Source organism: Gadus macrocephalus, chromosome 20, assembly GCF_031168955.1.
Source record: "Gadus macrocephalus chromosome 20, ASM3116895v1".
Lineage (NCBI taxonomy): Eukaryota > Metazoa > Chordata > Actinopteri > Gadiformes > Gadidae > Gadus > Gadus macrocephalus.
The window spans coordinates 1,985,999-2,006,029 of record NC_082401.1 but is presented as its reverse complement, the minus strand read 5'-3'; the positions used below and the strand labels follow the sequence as shown (position 1 = coordinate 2,006,029).

The 20,031-nt window shown below is 48.8% G+C and overlaps 1 protein-coding gene and 1 long non-coding RNA gene across 2 annotated transcripts in view; both read left to right on the top strand.

Annotated features, from left to right (window-relative positions):
• LOC132448969 (uncharacterized) overlaps positions 1–20,031 on the top strand; it is a 126,748-nt gene that overhangs the window by 26,735 nt on the left and 79,982 nt on the right. The gene's annotated exons all lie outside the window — the stretch shown is intronic.
• The window catches only part of frzb (frizzled related protein), a 34,389-nt gene that overhangs the window by 3,170 nt on the left and 11,188 nt on the right, over positions 1–20,031 (top strand). Inside the window, exons 2-5 of the mRNA XM_060040527.1 lie at positions 983–1,231; positions 10,168–10,203; positions 10,484–10,534; positions 10,782–10,847. Of these exons, the coding sequence (XP_059896510.1) occupies positions 983–1,231; positions 10,168–10,203; positions 10,484–10,534; positions 10,782–10,847 (402 nt within the window). The remainder of the gene's footprint in view (positions 1–982; positions 1,232–10,167; positions 10,204–10,483; positions 10,535–10,781; positions 10,848–20,031) is intronic.

The window sequence follows — 20,031 nt, the reverse complement described above, 5'->3', positions numbered from 1 at the left end:
TCAAACAAGAGATCCTCCACTGACCTACTGGTCTGGTTTGGCTATTCTCACCCAGGTATCATGTCCTACTGGTGTTCAACTAAGAGAGGCAGTGGGCAGTTTGTGATTGGCTTCTTCAAACAGCGGTTACCAAATGGGAACCGCTGGGCTAGTGTTTTTGAAAGCCTCTGACCGGGCCGCCCTTGTTATGTGTTCTAATAAACAGTTGAATGTGGGAATTTAGGCAGAGAATCCCTGAAGGGCTGCTCTGGTTGTTTCATAATCCTGAGCGCTTGGAACGGACCAGGGGCCAACGGGTGGCCAACGGGGGTGGGCCAACAGGAGGCCAACGGGGGTGGGCCAACAGGAGGCCAACGGGGGTGGGCCAACAGGAGGCCAACGGGGGGCCAACGGGAGGCCAACCAGGGGTAAACAATAGGGCTAAAACAAGAATGTTTTTTTTTAAAACAGCAAGATAGATATATGGTTGACAGTTAGATGAAGAGACCGACAGACCAACAGGTAGATGAGGGGGGCTAACGGGAGGCCAACGGGGGGCCAAGGGAAGCCAACGGGGGGCCAAAGGGAAACCAACGGGGGGCCAACAGGAGACCAACGGGAAACAAACGGGGGGCCAACGGGAGACCAACGGGGGGCCAACGGAGGGCCAACGGGAGGCCAATCAGGGGTAAACAAGAGGGCTAAAACAAGAATGTTTTTTTTAAAACAGCAAGATAGATATATGGTTGACAGTTAGATGAAGAGACCGACAGACCAACAGGTAGATGAACAGACAGACCGATAGGTAGATGAACAGACATACCGACAGGTTGGTCAACAGACAGACCGACAGTGAGATGAACAGACAGCCCGACAGGTTGGTCAACAGACAGACCGACAGGTAGATGAACAAACAGACCGACAGGTAACTGAACAGACAGACCGACAGGTAGAGGAACAGACAGCCCGACAGGTTGGTCATGATCCTCCATGTTGTGTACAGGTACAGGCTGCAGTCCGGACCTACTGTTCTTCCTGTGTGCCATGTACGCTCCCATCTGCACCATCGACTTCCAGCACGAGCCCATCAAGCCCTGCAAGGCGGTGTGTGAGAGGGCCAAGTCAGGCTGCGAGCCCGTCATGAAGCTCTACAACCACAGCTGGCCTGAGAGCCTGTCCTGCAGTGAGCTGCCCCTCTATGACCGGGGCGTCTGCATCTCTCCCGAGGCCATCGTCAAGGCCGAGGGCCCAGGTAACACTCATTATGAGAGCCCAGGTAACACTCATTATGAGGGGCCAGGTAACACTCATTATGAGGGCCCAGGTAACACTCATTATGAGGGGCCAGGTTACACTCATTATGAGGGGCCAGGTAACACTCATTATGAGAGCCCAGGTAACACTCATTATGAGGGCCCAGGTAACACTCATTATGAGGGGCCAGGTTACACTCATTATGAGGGGCCAGGTAACACTCATTATGAGGGGCCAGGTAACACTCATTATCAGGGGCCTAGGTAACACTCATTATGAGGGGCCTAGGTAACACTCATTGTCAGGGGCATAGGTAACACTCATTATGAGGGGCAAGGTAACACTCATTGTCAGGGGCATAGGTAACACTCATTATGAGGGGCAAGGTAACACTCATTGTCAGGGGCATAGGTAACACTCATTATGAGGGGCCAGGCAACACTCATTATCAGCGGCCTAGGTAACACTCATTATCAGGGGCCCAGGTAACACTCATTATGAGGGGCCAGGTAACACTCATTATGAGGGGCCCAGGTAACACTCATTAACAGGGGCCCAGGTAACACTCATTTTGAGGGGCCAGGTAACACTCATTATGAGGGGCCAGGTAACACTCATTATCAGGGGACCAGGAAAAACTCATTATGAGGGCCCAGGTAACACTCATTATCAGGGTACCAGGTAAAACTCATTATCAGGGGGCCTGGCAGCACTCATTATCAGGGGGCGAGGCAGCACTCATTATGAGGGGGCCAAGCACTGGAGATGCGGGCACTCGTATGGTACTTACTTAGATTCCGACCCTTTTTCTGGTTCATCCAGAATGGCCCGGTCACTTTAAATGAAGCTATCCACAATGGTAGAAGGTCACTGAACAGGCCACGGCCAAACATTTACCTATTGGCACACACACATCAACTCAAAGGGAAAACCTTGAACCAGCATGTCCTGATATGCAGTTCAACTTGTACGTATGTCTCTCTTCATGATGAATGAATTTTATAGAGGAACCCATAATTTCAGTTTACTTACATTTTCCTTAATTTATATATTTTCTTCTAATGCTTAAATCCCAAAGGATCTATTATTCCCTCCTTTATTCCCTCCTGTTCACCGAGTTGGATAGTAGGGAACACGGATGGGTTTTCACATACTAATAATTGGTCTTATTGGTCAAGTATCATGAAGTGGATTGACCAATCAGTATGGATGGTAGAGGCAATCATTTCTCCTCCTTGTTCGGCTTTAAGGTAACCCATACAGCTTAACCCTAAATCATACAACCCGGAGCCATACAACCTAAACCTCACCATAACACTAACATAAACACCTAGGGCCAATTGCTCTGTCAGTTAGCATTGCTGCGCTTTAAAACCGTACCCCGTAAAACTGAGGTTTTGGAGTTTAACACGCAGCTGCGCACGAGGTTGAACGTGATTGCTGAGTAACGACTCGTACAGGATCAGCTGATTCCTGGCTGACTCGGTTTAAAGGCACCCAGTGCAACTTTCGAGGCTTAAAAATAAACATTCAATTTCTAGTCTTTTTTACATGTAGTAAGTTTCAATAACTCCATACCATTACATACCGACATTCAAGCAGCAAAGATGAGACGTCGTTGTGTGGTGAGAACTGATAGAAAATCGATAATAACAACAATGCCGCCATTTTCTTTATTTTTTGCAACCTACAATAAATAAAGCAGGCTTCCAGTCAAAAATGGCTTCTCCCCACCGGCGATTGTTGTTGTTTACGATTTTCTATCAGTTCTCACCACACAACGACGTCTCATCTTTGCTCCTTGAATGTCGATATGTAATGGTATGGAGTTATTGAAACTTACTACGTGTAAAAAAAGACTAGAAATTGAATGTTTATTTTTCATTGAATGTTTACATAAAGTTGCACTGGGTGCCTTTAAACTGCTTGGAAACCGGAAGTACTCTGATTTCTAGTATACCCCAGCAGATGCAGTCTTAACTTAATGGATGCATTTTGTGCTATAATTACCCACAAAAACGTAATGGGAATGTAAAGTGAACTTTAATATAATCAAACTATAATAAATAAAAACGCTAATAATGTTGACATATATTATGAAATAGTCTAGGCTACTTTTTATGGAAATCTGAGTCTGGAATCTGCCCTCACCTACGTCAATCCATTACTTTTCATTGCTAACCATTTTAGTTAAGCATTGACCTTTTTGTGGTTCTTTGAATGGTACGATCCTCTGTGCGCTCATTTATTTTTTTCCATACAAATAATCTGTTCTTTGTAGAGTTTTAGTTGGCCACTTTAAGCAACTCCTATATTGTAGCCTGTATTGTACTGAAGGCCTATCTGGTGTAATAAGTGTAAATGTATCATACCTATTAATAATAATTCATAAAACTAATTCTGTGTGTGTGTGTCGGTTATGATGGAGCCTTGTTTCATCCTGCAAACTGGTTTAGTCTCCTCTAAAACCACGAGAAGGGTCCATCTGCAGGCTTGGGCGTTTCCGTCATGACACAAGAACGCCCTTTAGGCGTTCCTGGTAGTGTTTCATCGACCAATCACGAGGTGTTTCGAAAGGCATACTGGTGCCGTGTTCCAATACCCGTACTTCCATGAGTACACTTAAAGGAAGTATACTATCGTACTATCCGTACTCACTTGAGTACGTTAATTTTTCAGATGTGAGTGCTGTTCCAAATCAAGTACTCCGTGGTGCACTAACCGGAAATTACGATCACGACTGCCGCCGCGGCTCCTCCCCCGCAATAAACATCCTGCTTTGAACGGTGAACACTTTACGCCTAGCAGCTATAAAAAGCTATAAGAACTATAAAAACAACAAAATGACTCTATTAATGCAGGCTATGCGGAAAATACGCCGACTTTGGCTCAGCCTGGCTCCGCCTCTTCCGCTACGTAGCTAAGATGGCTGCCGTTGAGTACGGAAAGTGTCCTTCGATCCACACTTCACGATTAGCCCGTTTTGAGTACGACATCCGGGTCCTTGAAGTATACTTCTTTTCGCCGGATCTGAATTGGAACGTACTACGTACTCAAAATGTGGCTAGTAAGTACGGATAGTACGGGTATTGGAACACGGCATGGGTTTCGAAAGGCATACTGGGTTTCGCAAGGCATACTGCGGAGCACAGTCGCAAGGCATACTATGCTTCCCTTCGTTAATGGCAATTTTACCTCTCATTAGATTTAGCAATCAGGGAGCCCCGGCTTGGCTAACGTTAGTTCTATGCTACCCGTACTTACTGCTAGATCTTATTTTGAAACTTCTGTTTGAGAAAATCGGGTTCGGTGTTGACGGTGAAAGTTAGGTCGGTTTATAGCAGAGTTTCCGTTGTCCGGTTATTACCGGTCATTGGCCCGGGAAAAAAATTAGGAAGACCGAAATTTCTTAATGTCCCCGGTCAGAATGACCAATGGAAATAATTCCTTGCACAATTTGAATTGTGTTTAAATATGCTACAGTGGTCATTTGTTTAGCCAATTCATGTTAAACAATGAGGGTTTTTGATTGACCCGACCCAGCCCGCCGATATTTCCCACCACTATCCTTGAGCCGGGTCGGGCCGGGCCTTTGACCGGGCGTTTGTGTTTTTTTGGTTTTTGTTATCATTGCTTTATTGGCCTAATCTGAGGAGAAATCTATGCCATAAACAGAAATATTATAGGCCTTTATTACACGGGTCTTCTCAATGCCGTGGAACGCTCCGTTCACTTGCATGGGTAGTAGTTGGGTAACTTGTCAACCCCAGCGTCTTCGGTTACTAAGCGACGTCAACGTCTTTGGCGGACTATTTCACTGCTGATCAACACTACGAATGCTGGTAACGAATAAATTGTAAAAAGACACACCATGTGAAGTTATTTTCCAAATAAGATTTGAAAAGCTTTGGAAGTTTATTTACAATACTATTCACATGGTTTTTGAGCAGTAAACTTTGACATTTTAATCCAGTTCAGCGAGAAAGGCGACGAAGAATAAGAAGGGGGCGTTCCAGTCTGCTTAAACAGGAACCCCCACCACACGAGAACGCCCATTTGTGTCTGCAGTGGGATGATATTGAAAACGATAGTTACTTATTGTAACTCTAGATTCTATGAGTATAGGCGCAGCCTTTTAAGGCTATCGCTATTGGGTTATCCCTAGGCGTGAGCCGTAGCACTGAAACATCCCCGCCCACCAACAGCGTGGGCCTCAATTACGTCCGCGGGCCTCAACGACATCCGCAGTTCGCAGATATAGGCGGGCGCCGGCGGACGTTCTGCTCCCAATAAACAGCTTTTCTTCAGCTATTTAAAGGACAATGAGGCCGACACTTAAAAGGCCGCGCCTATACTCATAGAATCTAGAGTTACAATACGTAACTATCGTTCTATGTCGTATAGGATTCGCCTTTTAAGGCTATCGCTATTGGGTTAAAGGGCGAAGCACGATATAGTCTATTGCCGCGTTTCCACTGCAGGGTGCGGTCCGGTTCGGTTCGCCTCAGTCCGGTAGGGAGGGGGCGGTATAGCCCAGCTCAGTTCCGAGGTCGCGTTTCCACCGCCGACAGTACCCTTTATGGTAGGCCGGATGTCGATCACCACGGCAGCTACGTAATCATCGTAAACAACGTCTTCCTCCCCAAGAATGCAGAGGAACGTCTCCACCTCCTTGTTCGCCCAAGCAAGCGTTTTACGCGACATGTTCATTGTAAAGAATAATACCTCGAGGCTACTGTTTGTTTGTTTTTATCACCACGTCGCCCGGAAGTGACGATTCTGTTGACCAATCAACAGAGGGGGTGTGTAGCTCGAATTCTCCGGCACCCTTTCAGGCGTCTCAGTACCCCAACGGAGGAGTACTGAAGACGAGGGCAAAACGAGTACTGCTCAGTCCGGGTCACGCCCACTTTTGGCGGTGGAAACCCAATCCATACCGCACCTTTGCGAACCGAACCGTAACGCACCCTGCAGTGGAAACGCGCCATATGCCTCATTGGTCCCGATCAGTACCAGAAACACAGCTACATACGCGCTAGTATCATGCATTAGACGTGGCATAACATACGTCATGCGTCTAATGGCACGTCATCAACGAGCAGCTCCAATGTGTCTGATAAGACACAAGAGCTCTCAGCATGAATATTTGACTCCTCCTCACATTGTTTAATATGCGAGGGGAATAGTCACACAATCATACTCACTCTGACAAAGCACCTAGAACTGAGTGTGTCATAGAGAGGCGCGACCTGTCTCTTAGGTAAAACCTAATAAAAGAGCATGGGGAAGCCCAGGAGGCTGCTGACTGTGCAGATATCCTCCATAGGCATCCCTCTTTGCAGAGCGACAGAGGACGATATTCCTCAGGCGGCTCTGCCCCCTCTGACACATAAGCCTGTGTGATAGCATCACACAGCCAATGCGACAGCCATTGTTTCGTCAGGGGGAGGCCCTGGGAATGTTCTCTGTAATGCACAAATAACTGTTGAGATTTGACTCTCGATCTGAACAAGCTAGTAATACTCTTAGGTGTAAAAGCCGGGTTTGGGCGTAATATGGCCGAACTGCCGTCCCCTTGTATTCTAAGACAAGAAGGGGCTACAGAGAGTGCAGACAGGTTGCTCACTCTCTTAGCTGACGTCGGGGCCAGCAGCAAAGCTGTCTTGGCTGACACAAACTTGAGGGGCACCCGGTCAAGAGGCTCAAATGGGGCTTTAACCAGTGCGGGCAGCACCAGTGTTAAATCCCATTGCGGAGTGAGAGAGCGCGTCACGGGTCTCTCTCTCCTCACACCTTTTAGGAAGCGCTTCATTAAGGGGTGACTAAAAACAGTTTTATCCCCGAAGCCTTCGTGGCATGATGAAACAGCAGCCGCGTACGTCTTCACCGTTCTAAAGGCCAGCCCTCTTTCCATCAGTGTCTGGAGGAAAGAGAGCACACACGGCAAAGGGCAGGAGATGGGATCACAACCCCTCTCCGTGCACCATTTCTGGAAAGCCGCCCATTTAGCCAAGTAACACGCTCTGGTGGAGTCAGCTCTGGCACCCTGGATGGTCCGTACGACCTCCTGGGAGAGGCCGAGACCCTCTAGGCGCTCGTGTTCAGCGGCCAGGCCCACAAGCGCTGGCCGATCTCTGGGTAATCTATGATTGCTCCCCCTGCCTGTGAGAGAGCGTCCCGCCGCCAAGGGAGTTCCTTTGGCGGCCCCGAGAGCAGACGCTGGAGGCAGGGAAACCACGGTGCACCCGTGCGTTGCGGTGCTATGAGAATCATATACAGCCGCTCCTCTTGGACTCGGTCCAAGACTTGGGGAATCAGGGGGACGGGTGGGAAAGCGTACAGAAGTGCGTTTGGCCACGGTCTGTGAGCGAACGCATCCACCCCGAGTGGGGGATTGTCCTTTGCGCTGAGAGAGAACCACAGCTCGCACTGTGTGTTCTCCCGCGTGGCGAATAGGTCGACCTCCTCCTTCCCAAACTCGCTCCATATCTGATTGATCAGATCGTGGTGCAGAGTCCAGTGTTCTGGTTGGGGACCCCCCCTCGACATTATGTCGGCCCCTCTGTTCAGGACACCGGGGATGTACGCTGCTCTGATGGAGAGCAAGTGCGTGTGCGCCCAGCATAACAGCTGTCTTGTATGCTCCGCAGCTGTGCCGAGCGCACGCCCCCTTGACGATTTATGTATGCTGCTGTCGCCTTGTTGTCCGTGCGAATCATTACGTGTTGATTTGTCAACAATGGGGCAAAGTGTTGGACCACTTCCAACACAGTGAGGAGCTCCAATGCGTTTATATGTGTGGCGACACAAGGAGAATTTACTAATTTATTTCAGAGTATCATCTCTTTGTTACCGACAACGCCACCCTGGGTTGGGGCCCAAGGACCTGTACACTATTATTGTGATTATGTGATTATGATTGTCACCTCTGACAATAAGTCACTCAGGTTCGTTCAATCAGGGAGGGCGGGAGATGGAGTTCAAGAATAACATAAAACACTTTATTATAATGAACACGGTTTGGCACAAAAATAAAAAATAAAAGTAAGCCCAACTGGGGAAGGAAGTGGGTACAAGCTGAGGCTTACTGGCTGGAGGAGTGATCGACAGGGGAAAGTGATATCCAACAAAAGAAACTAGAGCACCCCACACACACAGCAAAAACTTGAAGTACACACGAATAAAATCTTAAACGAAGCACACGCACACAAGGGATCACCACCACCACCCAGGGGGACCACCGCCACCACCGTCGGCCTTCAGCTTTACGAGAAAGAGGCACAGTTAGGAGGGCTCACAACTGACACAAAAACTATATCACATAACAAACCAACTGATGAAAAATCAATCAATAAACTAAAGAGTATTAATTTGCAGTAACCAAAAATCAATTAAAATGAAAGAGAACAAGAAAATTAAAGAGTGTCTGGTCAGAGATATCAACTCAACAAGTAACCATATGATTCCACAAAAATAAACAAGGGCTCAGCTCCCCCCTCCCCTCACAGAATCCAGCTCTCCCTCGCCCCGTAATTACCTTCGCCGGCGCTTGTGGAGCGGGACATAGCCCCATGAGCCCGCTGGCCAGGCCCTTCGCTGGCCGCTCGCCGCAGCCTGCAATGGAAGCGGGCGGGGCTGGTAAGCCTGGGGGCCAGGAGGAGGAGCCGCGGTGGCTGACAGTGGCTGCCGGGGGCCTATGGCGGCGACGGGTGCTTGGAGTGGAGCACTGCTGCCCGGGTGGAGGCGGAGGGCGGGAGACGTGTCTCCGGAATTTCTCTGCCTCCTCGGAAGCGGCCTGCATGTCATCCACCATAGATGACAGACGGGGCCCGAACAGCACGTCCGGGCTGATGGGGCACTCCAGTAACTGTCGCCTCATCGGCTCAGGGATGCCCGGGGTCTGCTGCAGCCACAGGTTCCTCTGTATGAGGTGCTGCCATGCCGCCGTCCGGGCCGCTGCCACCGCGCCGGTGGAGCAGAGGCAGAGGATGACACCGGCGGTTTTCGCCAAGTCGACTGCCTGTTCGGCAAGACGATGAGGGTCAGCCGCCATGGTGGAGATGTTATGCGCCAGCAGGGCGATGTTATTCATAACAGCCTCTTGCTGCATCATACACCGATGCGCTCTGTCTGTAAGCTTGGCCGTCAGCTGGTCTTTGGGAGTGGGGCAGCGGTCGCTGAGCCCCGGCTTCACTCCAAAGACAGCACACAGAGCGGGATCCAGCGGCGGTACCGCCCTGTAACCCCGGTATGTCAGACCCTCCGTCTTCGTGACCTGGATAAATGTTTTCACCGGGGCCCCGAGCCTCCCGGGCTCCGCCGCAGCCCCACTGAAGTACGGGCTGATGGCGGGAAACATCGGCCAGAACGTCTGCGAACTGCGGACGTCGTTGAGGCCCGCGGACGTAATTGAGGCCCACGCTGTTGGTGGGCGGGGATTACAATTTTTTCAGTGCTACGGCTCACGCCTAGGGATAACCCAATAGCGATAGCCTTAAAAGGCGAAGCCTTAGTATACGACATAGAACCATGTCAGTTTCGAGATTAGACTAACACGCACAAAATACGCCCTCTAGTGTCTGATGTGAATTTCTCTGAAGACACAGCAATTGAGATCAAGGTAAAACGCAGCTGCAGGTTAAACCACAAGTACATATGACACAGCAATGGAGATTAAGACGTCACGTGACTTCTAGAGTTTAAAACCGTGTTAAACTCTAAAAAGTGGCTAAACTAGCGACAGAGCAATTGCCCCCTTAAGTAACCCTAACCCATACAACCTAACCCTGACCACAACACTAACCAATACACCTCAACTGTAATCCATATAACCTAAACCTTACCCATACAACCTAACCCAACCCTCCACTGATGTATATAGACAGAAGTTATTAGTAAATAATACTTGATGATGACTATTGTTATGTTTCCCAGATCCGTACTATCAGGACCCAGCCAGGTGTGCCCCAGGCAAGTACATGTTATATCTAATGGTATGCTACACTAATGCATCAGTAAATGTCTATCTAACACTATGCTACGCTAATGCATCAGAACATGTCCATATCTAACCCTATGCTATGCTACTGCATCAGAACATGATGCATGTCTATATCGAACCCAATGCTACGCTAACGCTACGAAGCACGTCTTTATAGTTTTAGATGTATGTAGATGTATGTAGCATTAGCGTCACGTTGTGTACTGTGATCTGAGGGCTTTCAGTTTGAAAACGTCCTTTTCATTTCAGAATTAAGTCCAGACTTTCCCAACAACCTCCACTGCAAAGGACCTAATGAAGGTGACCAGCGTAACACTTAATTAATTTTATTTATTTATTTTTCACATTTATGTCGAAGGGCTCAAAGCTTTCTGACATCCAGAGCCACTAGCCTGCAGAATCTATCAATTGCTTACTTAATAGTTGGCTAATAATAGATTATAGTATAGTTTAGTTAGGTATTTATCTCATATTTACTACTGTGTGTGTGTGTGTGTGTGTGTGTGTGTGTGTGTGTGTGTGTGTGTGTGTGTGTGTGTGTGAGCAGATCGATGTACCTGTAAGACAGTTCGACTGAGCTTGAAGACTTACCTAAAGAACAACTATAATTATGGTAATGTGATCTCCGCAATACACGTACCATTCAAACTAACCTTAACCTCCACGACCCCAACCCTTACTACCACAACAGAATAATTCTAACCCTACAACTCATTGTAGGTCAGACAGGTAACATATGGCAACATGAAATAGCCACCTGCCACTTTTTTTTATTTTTTTATTACCTTACAATTGTATTAATGTAAAATACCTTCACTAACCAGACCCGAAGAAGAATGGATTCAAGGGATTCTTTCCACTCTCTTATTCTGATGAGAGAGGGAAACGTTATTGACAAGCAGTTCCAGTATTTGATGGGGAAGTAGAAATACCTGGAATACCCAGACCCAGATCCAGCTGGTTGGTGCTGAAGAACATCCTGTGTGGGAGACCAATTATGTCCGACTGTGGCAGTGAAAGCACCAGGGTGGCAATAAAGTCAAACTTCCTGAACCAAGAAACATAAATTGCAATGTTGTTTGTGGAAAATCATTTTATAATGCTTAGATAAATTAAGAAGTTCTGATCCCTTTAAGGGTTTAGTGAAGTTAAAACACAGCCAGCGGACTTTGAGGAAGAAACCAACATCCTTTAACAGCAACCAACATCCTGTTTGGGTGGTGCTACAGGACAGAGCTTAGATCGGGCCAAAAAAAAGCCTGACCCTACCCGAGCCTGTGCACTTTGTGACCGAGACCGGCCCGGCCCGACACATTAACTGTAATTATGAGCCCGAGCCCGATTTAAACCCGACAATTGTATTAATAACCTAAATAATAAGTAGGTTAATATATTGACTAGACACACAACAAATTTGACATACATTTTTCTTACAGAATCTCCCTGCTTCTGAAATTCAAGATTCAAGATAATTTATTGTCACTACTTCAGCCATATACACAGTATACAGTGAAATGAAATAGCGTTTCCCAAGAACATAAGGTGCAACATAGAGCGACAATAATAACAACAACAACAACATGCTACATATAACTGCAAACCAGTAAAGTGACTTTGTAGTGCGGGAATATAAATATGAATATGTGTCTGAGTAGTGCGGGAATATAAATATGAATATAATAAATATGTATATGAATATTAAGCAATAGTGCATAAACCAAGGGCAACAGAGATGATCAGATCTGGGCCCCGTTTCCCGAAAGCGTCGTTAGCCTAAGTGGATCGTGAAGTGCGTCGAAAGGGCATCGTAGAGTTTTCACCGCGTTTCCCGAAAGCATCGTAGGGAACGAACGTCTTGAAAACGCTCGTAGCTAACGAGTACTCCAGGGGTGCTCGTAGGTACTCGTAGGACGCTAAGAGCATCGTCAGCTATAGCCTCAGTGGCGTCACCATCGGACATTCCGTATGTTGGATGCGTTTTATTAAAACGCATTGCGCCTTTATGTTCTTAGTTTGGTAATTAATAAAGATTATTAATTTATTTATTAATAAAGATGTTAAAATGGCCAAAATAAAACGGGACAGTCCAGAAAATGTTTGCGCAGGCAGGGCACTCAAAATGTGTGAGAGAAAGTGGGGGAATTTGTGCAGACTGACATAGGCTACTCATAAAACGTAGCATAAAATAATGTAAAAAATAAATTAAATTAAAGAAATTAAAAAAAATTACAAATAACGAAACAAAATAAATGAAAAAAAATAACGAAATAAAATAAATGAAAATAAAAATAAAAATAACGAAATAAAATAAATGAAAAAAAAAATAAAATAAAGGGATGTGGTGGGGATTGGTCACGTTGACGGGAATGTTTAGTGACATGAGGGAGGGTGGAGGGGGTTAAAAAAAAGTCTCAATCACTATTCGACGCGCATGAAAACCAGCCGCGTAGTTATGAGGGAGGCCGTCCTCACACCGATCTTCCTCATCGTCATCGTCCTCAACGTCCTCCGGTTCAAGCAATGCCACCCCAGCCTTAGCTGCAATGTTGTGCAACATAGCCGTCACACATATCACGGCGCATGACTTGGCCGGAGAAAACTGGAGCCCTCCGCCTGACTTGTGAAGGCATCTAAAGCGCAACTTCCACCTCCCGATCGTGCGCTCAACGATGCACCGGGCCAGACGGTGGGCTTCGTTGTATTCCTCATCATGGACGTCTCCCGGGTTATTCACAGGTGTGAAGAGGAATTATTTAAGGGGGGAAAATGCTGTGAAACGCACAGTGCATTCAGGATTAGGACTGATATATGTCGGTTTAAGCCTAATCAATTGTGTTTTAATGTCTTTAGCATTCATATAATTGCAGTCTATTTTTTTCGTAGGCTACTCTGCTGTTGTCCTTGATGGGTATATATTTTAACCCTTTTTAACACAATTTTCCTGCGACATTCCTGCGTCTCCCCCTCCTACGGAGCCCATTTCAGCACCGTGTCAGTAGACAGTTACAATCCTACGACGTCGTGAGTGCAGCGAATGCGCGTTCACGTTAAGAGGAGTTTCGGGAAACGCTCCAAAGAAATTGACGATGGATCGCAAGATCCATCGTGAGAATGATCGTACGAGCGTGGATCCATCGTTATCGGGAAACGGGGCCCAGGGCCCCGTTTCCCGAAAGCATCGTTAGCCTAAGTGGATCTTGAAGTGCGTCGTACGATCATCGTACAGTTTTCAGACCGTTTCCCGAAAGCATCGTTGGTAACGAACGTTGTGAAAACGCTCGTAGCTAACGAGTGCTCCAGGGTACTCGTAGGACGCTAAGAGCATCATTAGCCTACTATAGACTGAACTCATTATTGCATGAGGGAGTCTTCATTCATAAAAAATGAAAACATTCGGGAGTATGCAATAATACAAATTATTCTACAGAGGTCAGAGACTCCGTGCACAGCCCCGCCTTCCCCAGTGAACCAAGAAACTTAAGGTTACGACGTAACCCCGGTTCTCTGATAGCATGAGTGAGGTATCTCACATATGGGTGCGCCTCCCCGCGTATCCCTCAGAAGCACTTTATCACTACGCCAGCCATGATTGGCTGGCTACGTCTGACGCACCCCTGGTCAGCCCCCTATATAAGTATCTGACCGTGCGTACAGCGTCATTCAAGGCAGCAACCTCTTCTCGCTCACCGCAAGAAGGGCAATCCGGTGAGATACCTCACTCATGCTATCAGAGAACCGGGGTTACGGTCGTAACCTTAAGTTCTCTTTCAAGCAATCGTGAGGTATCTCACATATGGGATATGTTTACTCCCGTATTGCCGGACAGGCCAACCTCAACGATACGTGACCATTCCAATCATGACAGAGCGTCCTGCGCTCCCCCTGAGGTCACACTCAAAACAGCGTGAGCCAAGCGAGGCGCAGTAACGTCATGTCGGTAAAACCTCATGAACGTAGTGGGTGAAGCCCAAGAAGCGGATTCGCACACCTCCTGCAACGAAACCCCTTTAAACAAGGCCCACGACGTGGCAACGCCCCTTGTTGAATGCGCATGCAAACCAACAGGCGCCTCCAGCCCTTTTGCTGAATAAGCCAAAGCTATAGCCTCAACAACCCAGCGTGATAAACGCTGCTTTGTGATAGGCTTACCCTTGTGAGGGCCAGACCATGAAACGAACAATTGATCCGCCTTCCTAAACGATAGAGTCCTTGACACATAAGGTCTGAGCGCGCACAGGACACAACGTATGCAGCCGCCGTTGCTCCTCAGAGGTGAACGGTGGAGGGTAGAAAGCACTAAACTCCATGGAAAGGCACGAGTAAGACGTGTCCATGACTTTAGGAACATACGCCGGATTCGGCCGCAGCGACACCTTAGAGTCCCCAGAGCCAAACTGCATACACGACGAATGCACCGATAAAGCGTGTAGATCACCAACTCGTTTTGCTGAAACTAACGCCATGAGCAACGCCGTCTTAAGGGAAAGCGTTTTTGCTTCCAATTCCGACAATGGTTCAAAAGGAGGCCCCGATAAAGCCCCTAACACCTGTGGCAAATCCCACTCAGGTGATATAGGCTTTGACACAGGGCGCAAACGACGTGCTCCTCGTAGGAAACGACAGACCAAGGGATGCTGTCCCACCGTCTTACCGTTAATACCCACGTGACATGCTGATATGGCAGCGAGATACACCTTCAGCGTAGAAAACACCCTCCCCTTGTCAAAGAGAGACTGTAGAAATATCAACACAGTATCAACAGAACACTGGAAGGGGACTTCATCAGTAGAAGTACACCAATCCTCAAAGACACGCCACTTAGCCTCATACACAGTACGCGTCGAAGGCGCCCTCGTGCTTTGGATGGTCATTATAACATTCTGTGGCAGGCCACATGACGTAAGATTCATCCTTTCACGGGCCAAGCCCAGAGAGCCAGACGTTCTGGGTGGGGATGAAAAATTTCCCCCCGAGCCACAGATCCCTGCGCAGCGGGAGTCGCAGCGGTTGTGAATAAAACATTTGCGTTATCTCCGCCAACCACTGAGGCCAATTCGGCGCTACCAGAATAGCAATTAGAACCTCGGTCCTTACTCTGTCTAATGTGGGGGTTATTAGAGCCAACGGGGGAAATGCGTAAAGGAGTGTGCGCGGCCACGTGTGCGCCAATGCGTCCAACCCGAGCGGAGCCTCTGGATCGTTCAGAGAGAAGAACAGGGGACATTGTGTGTTCTCCCTGGAGGCAAACAGGTCTACTGACGGGCACCCGTAGTGGTTCCGAATCAGTTCCATCACCTCCCGGTGAAGTCTCCACTCTCAATAACGAGGGTGGCCCTCGTGAGAGTAAATCCGCGCCGTGGTTCATCACTCCAGGCACATGCGTTGCCCTGAGTGAGAGTAGATTGGCGCTGCTCCAGAGGATCAGTTTGTGTGCCAGTCTGTGTAGTTGAGGGGAGCGCAAACCTCCCTGCTTGTTGATGTAGGCTACTACCGTCGTATTGTATGTCCTTACCAGAACATGAGCGCCTGTTACATACGGCAGAAAATGTCTCAGCGCCAGGAACACTGCCATGAGTTCGAGAACATTGATGTGAACAGAGCACAGTTCCGATCTCCATCGGCCGTTCACCGATCGCCCTTCGTGGGTGGCACCCCACCCCCATAGAGACGCGTCGGTGGTAACCACCTTCCTCGCACATATCGTGCCAAGTTGCACGCCTTGTGTAAGGAAATACGGATGTTTCCACTGACGAAGCGCCAGCGTGCAGTCTACTGGAACACATATGCGGCGGTGTGCATGAACTCGTGGGTCCAGACCGAGACTCGACACCCAGCGTTGAAAACCCCTCATATACAGCCTGCCAAGGGGAACCGCCATCAGAGCTGACGCCATCAGACCCAATAATCTGTGGCAATCCCTCAGTGTGACATAATTTCCCCTGCAAAACAAAGCGAGACATGCATGCATCGCCTTCACTCTGTCCGGAGTTAGTTGAGCACTCATTGTGACTCATTGTGAGTCCAGAGACAGCCCGATGAAAGTTATTGACTGGGAAGGGGTCAGTACACTTTTCTTCAAGTTGAACCTAAAACCCAGCGATGACAAGTGTGCCATCGTGTGTTCCGTATGAGCAACTGCCTCCTGTGCTGAACTTGCAGCCAGGAGGTAGTCGTCTATAAAGGTTGCCAGACGAATCCCTTTCGTACTGAGTGGACCTCACAAAGACTCGCAGGCTTAGTGACAGGCCGAAAGGAAGAACCGAAAACTCGTAAATTACCCCTTGAAAGGCAAATGTGAGATACTTTCTGTGTGGGGGGTAGATTCGGATATGGTAATATGCGTCGGCCAGGTCCAGGGTGGTGAACCAATCGCCTGGACGTACGAACCTCAGCAGTGCTGAATGTGTCAACATCCGAAATCTGTATCGTCTGAGATGCGTATTCAACGCCCTCAGATCCAATATAGGTCTCATGCCCCCTCCCTTTGTCTTTATTATTAAATATCTTGAGTAGAACCCGCTCATTGCTTGAGCTGGTGGATCACTTGAATCGCGCGTTTCTCCAGTAGAGACTTTTTCTCTGCTGCAAGAAAGTGAGCCGCTTCCCCCACTGCCTGCGAGTGTATTATTCTCGAGAAACTCGGAGGGGAATGCATAAACTGGATTCTGTACCCTTTTTCTATGGTTTTCAGAGTCCATTCTGATTTCACAATTGGCCGCCAGTGCTGCATTCGCTGTGCGAGTGAGCCCACTGCCGGCGCCAGTGCCACAGGTGGAGCAACGCCGCCCGCTTGCGGCAGGGAGCGTTGCGTCCCCCTGTTTATAGCCTGCTCCGAGAAAGTGCTCATATGGCTTATTTTTTGTCTTTTTTTCAAAAGCAGTGCCCTCGGCCCTCGGCCTGGATGCACTAGGGCAGTGGTTCCCAACCTTTTTTGGGCTGTGACCCCATTTTGACATCAAACATTTCTGGCGACCCGAGATTTTTTTTTTCTAGAATTATTTTTTTAACATGTTTGTTATACTGTGAACAAATACAGAGTAGCCAGGATAAGTGCACAAATTGACAATTTTCCAAAGATGTCCAGTATATATGCAAGGAGGCACATTTTCTGCTGGTAACCTCTCGACAACCACCGTGCCTCTGTGTGAAATAGTACGTTTTCATATTCAGAGCCCCTGTCGGCGCACAGTGTTGCAAACAGACCTGCGCGCAGAGGATGTGGCTTGATGTAATTCACTATGGTTACGACCTGGTGCAGTATGTCTGCGATGGGCGCAATTTAGTTATTTTTTTAGCTTCTTCCTCCCCGCACATCGTTTTCACCATTTCGATGGCAGCTGGCAATATTAAAGTCTCAGCAATGCTATGTGGCTTCATATTCCTAACAATGAGATAGCTCACCTCAAGAGAAGCTTTCAGGGCCCGTTCACTAGCAGTCACAGCCTTTTTGAAATAGGCCTACACTTGCTGTTAGTTCGGTTGGCAAATTTATTTTCGAAAAAAGCTCTTGGTTTGCCGACGTGCTCTTTGTGTGGTGTCTTAAAGTGTCTTTTGAGTTTGTTTGGCTTCATACTCTCGGCAGACAGGACCTTACTACATAGCAGACATTTCGGCTTCTCCTCGTAGCATTCCATCACAATTGTCAATCCATACTGAATGAAACTTTGGTCGTATGTTCGCTGTGTCTTTTGCGTCTCTGCCACAGTGCCTCTTCGAACTGTCTTTGGAGGGACAGGGCCAGGCGGGCGAATAAATCTTTCCATTTTGTTTTATACACTCTGATTGCAAGTTTGTGTTTACATTTTATAGGTTTGAGCTTGAACTCAAGTAATGTAACTGTGCAGTCACGTGATCGCGGCACTCAAAGATGCACCAGCTCAGATATTTGCTGCATTTTATTTGAACTAGATTTATATACGAGAAAATGAATGTATAGGAGACAGTTATGTACGATTATTTGTAGTGTTTTATTTAAAAAACTATTTTTTTATTTATTTTTAGCAATTACTAGACATTTCAGGCGACCCTATTTAAATTCCAGGTGACCCCACATGGGGTCGGGACCCCAAGGTTGAAAAACCCCGCACTAGGGGTTACAATTTTATTGGTGAAAACATGTTTGTGCTTTCGACAGTGGAGGGGTTCTGGAACTGTAAACCGTCCTGAGTCGCAACGGCAGACCCTTCGGACATACCCCTTTGCTGTGGGAGAGGAGCGTGCGTCTGGCAGAAACGTTTTCCCTCTCCCGGCAGCGAGCTAGGCGGACTGCTTAGGCCTCTTGCCCGGGCGTGGGCGAAGTGGCGCTGGCTTGCCTCCACGCTGATCCACTGGTGCAGCTGGTTTGTTGGCCCACGTAGCCCCAGCCTCAGTGGAGGTCTGGTGTGCGAACCGGGGCGTCTCGGAATCCTGTAGTTCGGCGGAAGCCTCGCCCCCGCCTGTGCAAAGGATGGCCGGGAAGTCGGAACGGGAGGAGGCTGCGTCTTCCTGGGCATGCAGGTCTGCAGAGCCTCCCCCTCCCGTTTCTTTTCCTCAAAGCGGCGTTGCATGGTAGTCATAGCGGGGCCGAACAAGCCCTTTGGATCCACCGCGACGTCGAGGAGCTGGACTTTCTCGCGGTGAGAGAGGCTGGATAAATTGAGCCAACGTGCTCTCTCCTGCGCCACCATGGTGCCCATAGCCCTTCCAGAAGCCTGCACGGCGCACCGGTGAAGACGGAGGCATAGGTCGGTCACGACACACATCTCTTCCCAGAGTTTGCGGTCCATGTCACCCGATCCTGACATCTCGTCCTGTAGCTCCGCCTGATACGCCATCAGCATGGACGACGCATTGAGGGCCCGCACACCAAGAGAAACAGACTTGTATGCCTTGTCGGTCATAGAAGACTGGAAACCGTCCGTCTTCGACGTGAAGCTCGGTGCGGACGATGTGGACAGGGCCTTCTGACCCGGGTGGAGATGTTGAGCGACCAGCGGTTCCACAAGTGGTAGCTTGAACAGACCTTTTTCCTCCATGTCCACGCATTCCAGCGCAGCTCCCCCCTGGATCGGGCCCTTCGATGAGAACGGCTGCGACCAGGTGCGGGTAGCCTCTTCCACACACTCGGGGAACAAGGGGAGAAGTTGCCTCTCCGCGCTTTTCACCCGGGGTAAACGCTTGCCTTCGTACCGGGAACCGGTCCTTTCGGGCGGAGCATTTGGCCATGGGATTTCCAGCTTGGCGGCAGCGCGCCTGCACACATCATGTAGGCTCGTGCCGATAGTCGGGGTACCGCCGTCATTGCCTCTCGCACCCTCTGTGTGCAGGTCAAGCAGGGTTCCCCGCAATCCAGCCTCTTCGACCGGCTGGAACGGGTCGGCGCCGTCCTCTTCAAATAGGACTGCGTCGTCCGAGCCATCGACCGAGTCCAGTTCATCGTGGGCCTCGCAGCCCCCCAGGCATTCGGACTCGGTCATCGCCCTTAGGTCCTCTTGCTCCATCCTTTCACCCCAGTCGGTGCTTGCGCCCGCTGTGGCTACTTGGATATGGTCGCTATGAAGGGGGGCCCCCGACAGCAACGTGTCATCGTCTGTCAGGCTAACATGGCGAGCTAGCCAACGTCAGAGACTTTTCATAGGGAGCCGTGCGCAGTGGTCGCAGGTACCCATAGGAGCTAGTGCTTCTCGGGCATGTCTCAGCCCGAGGCACTCATTGCAGGTGAGGTGGGTATCTCTCTCCGAGATATGGTTCCCGCAAATGCACACCCGTCCAGGCTTCCCATCCACCGTGTCAGGAGGGGGAGAAGCCATGGCTTAACT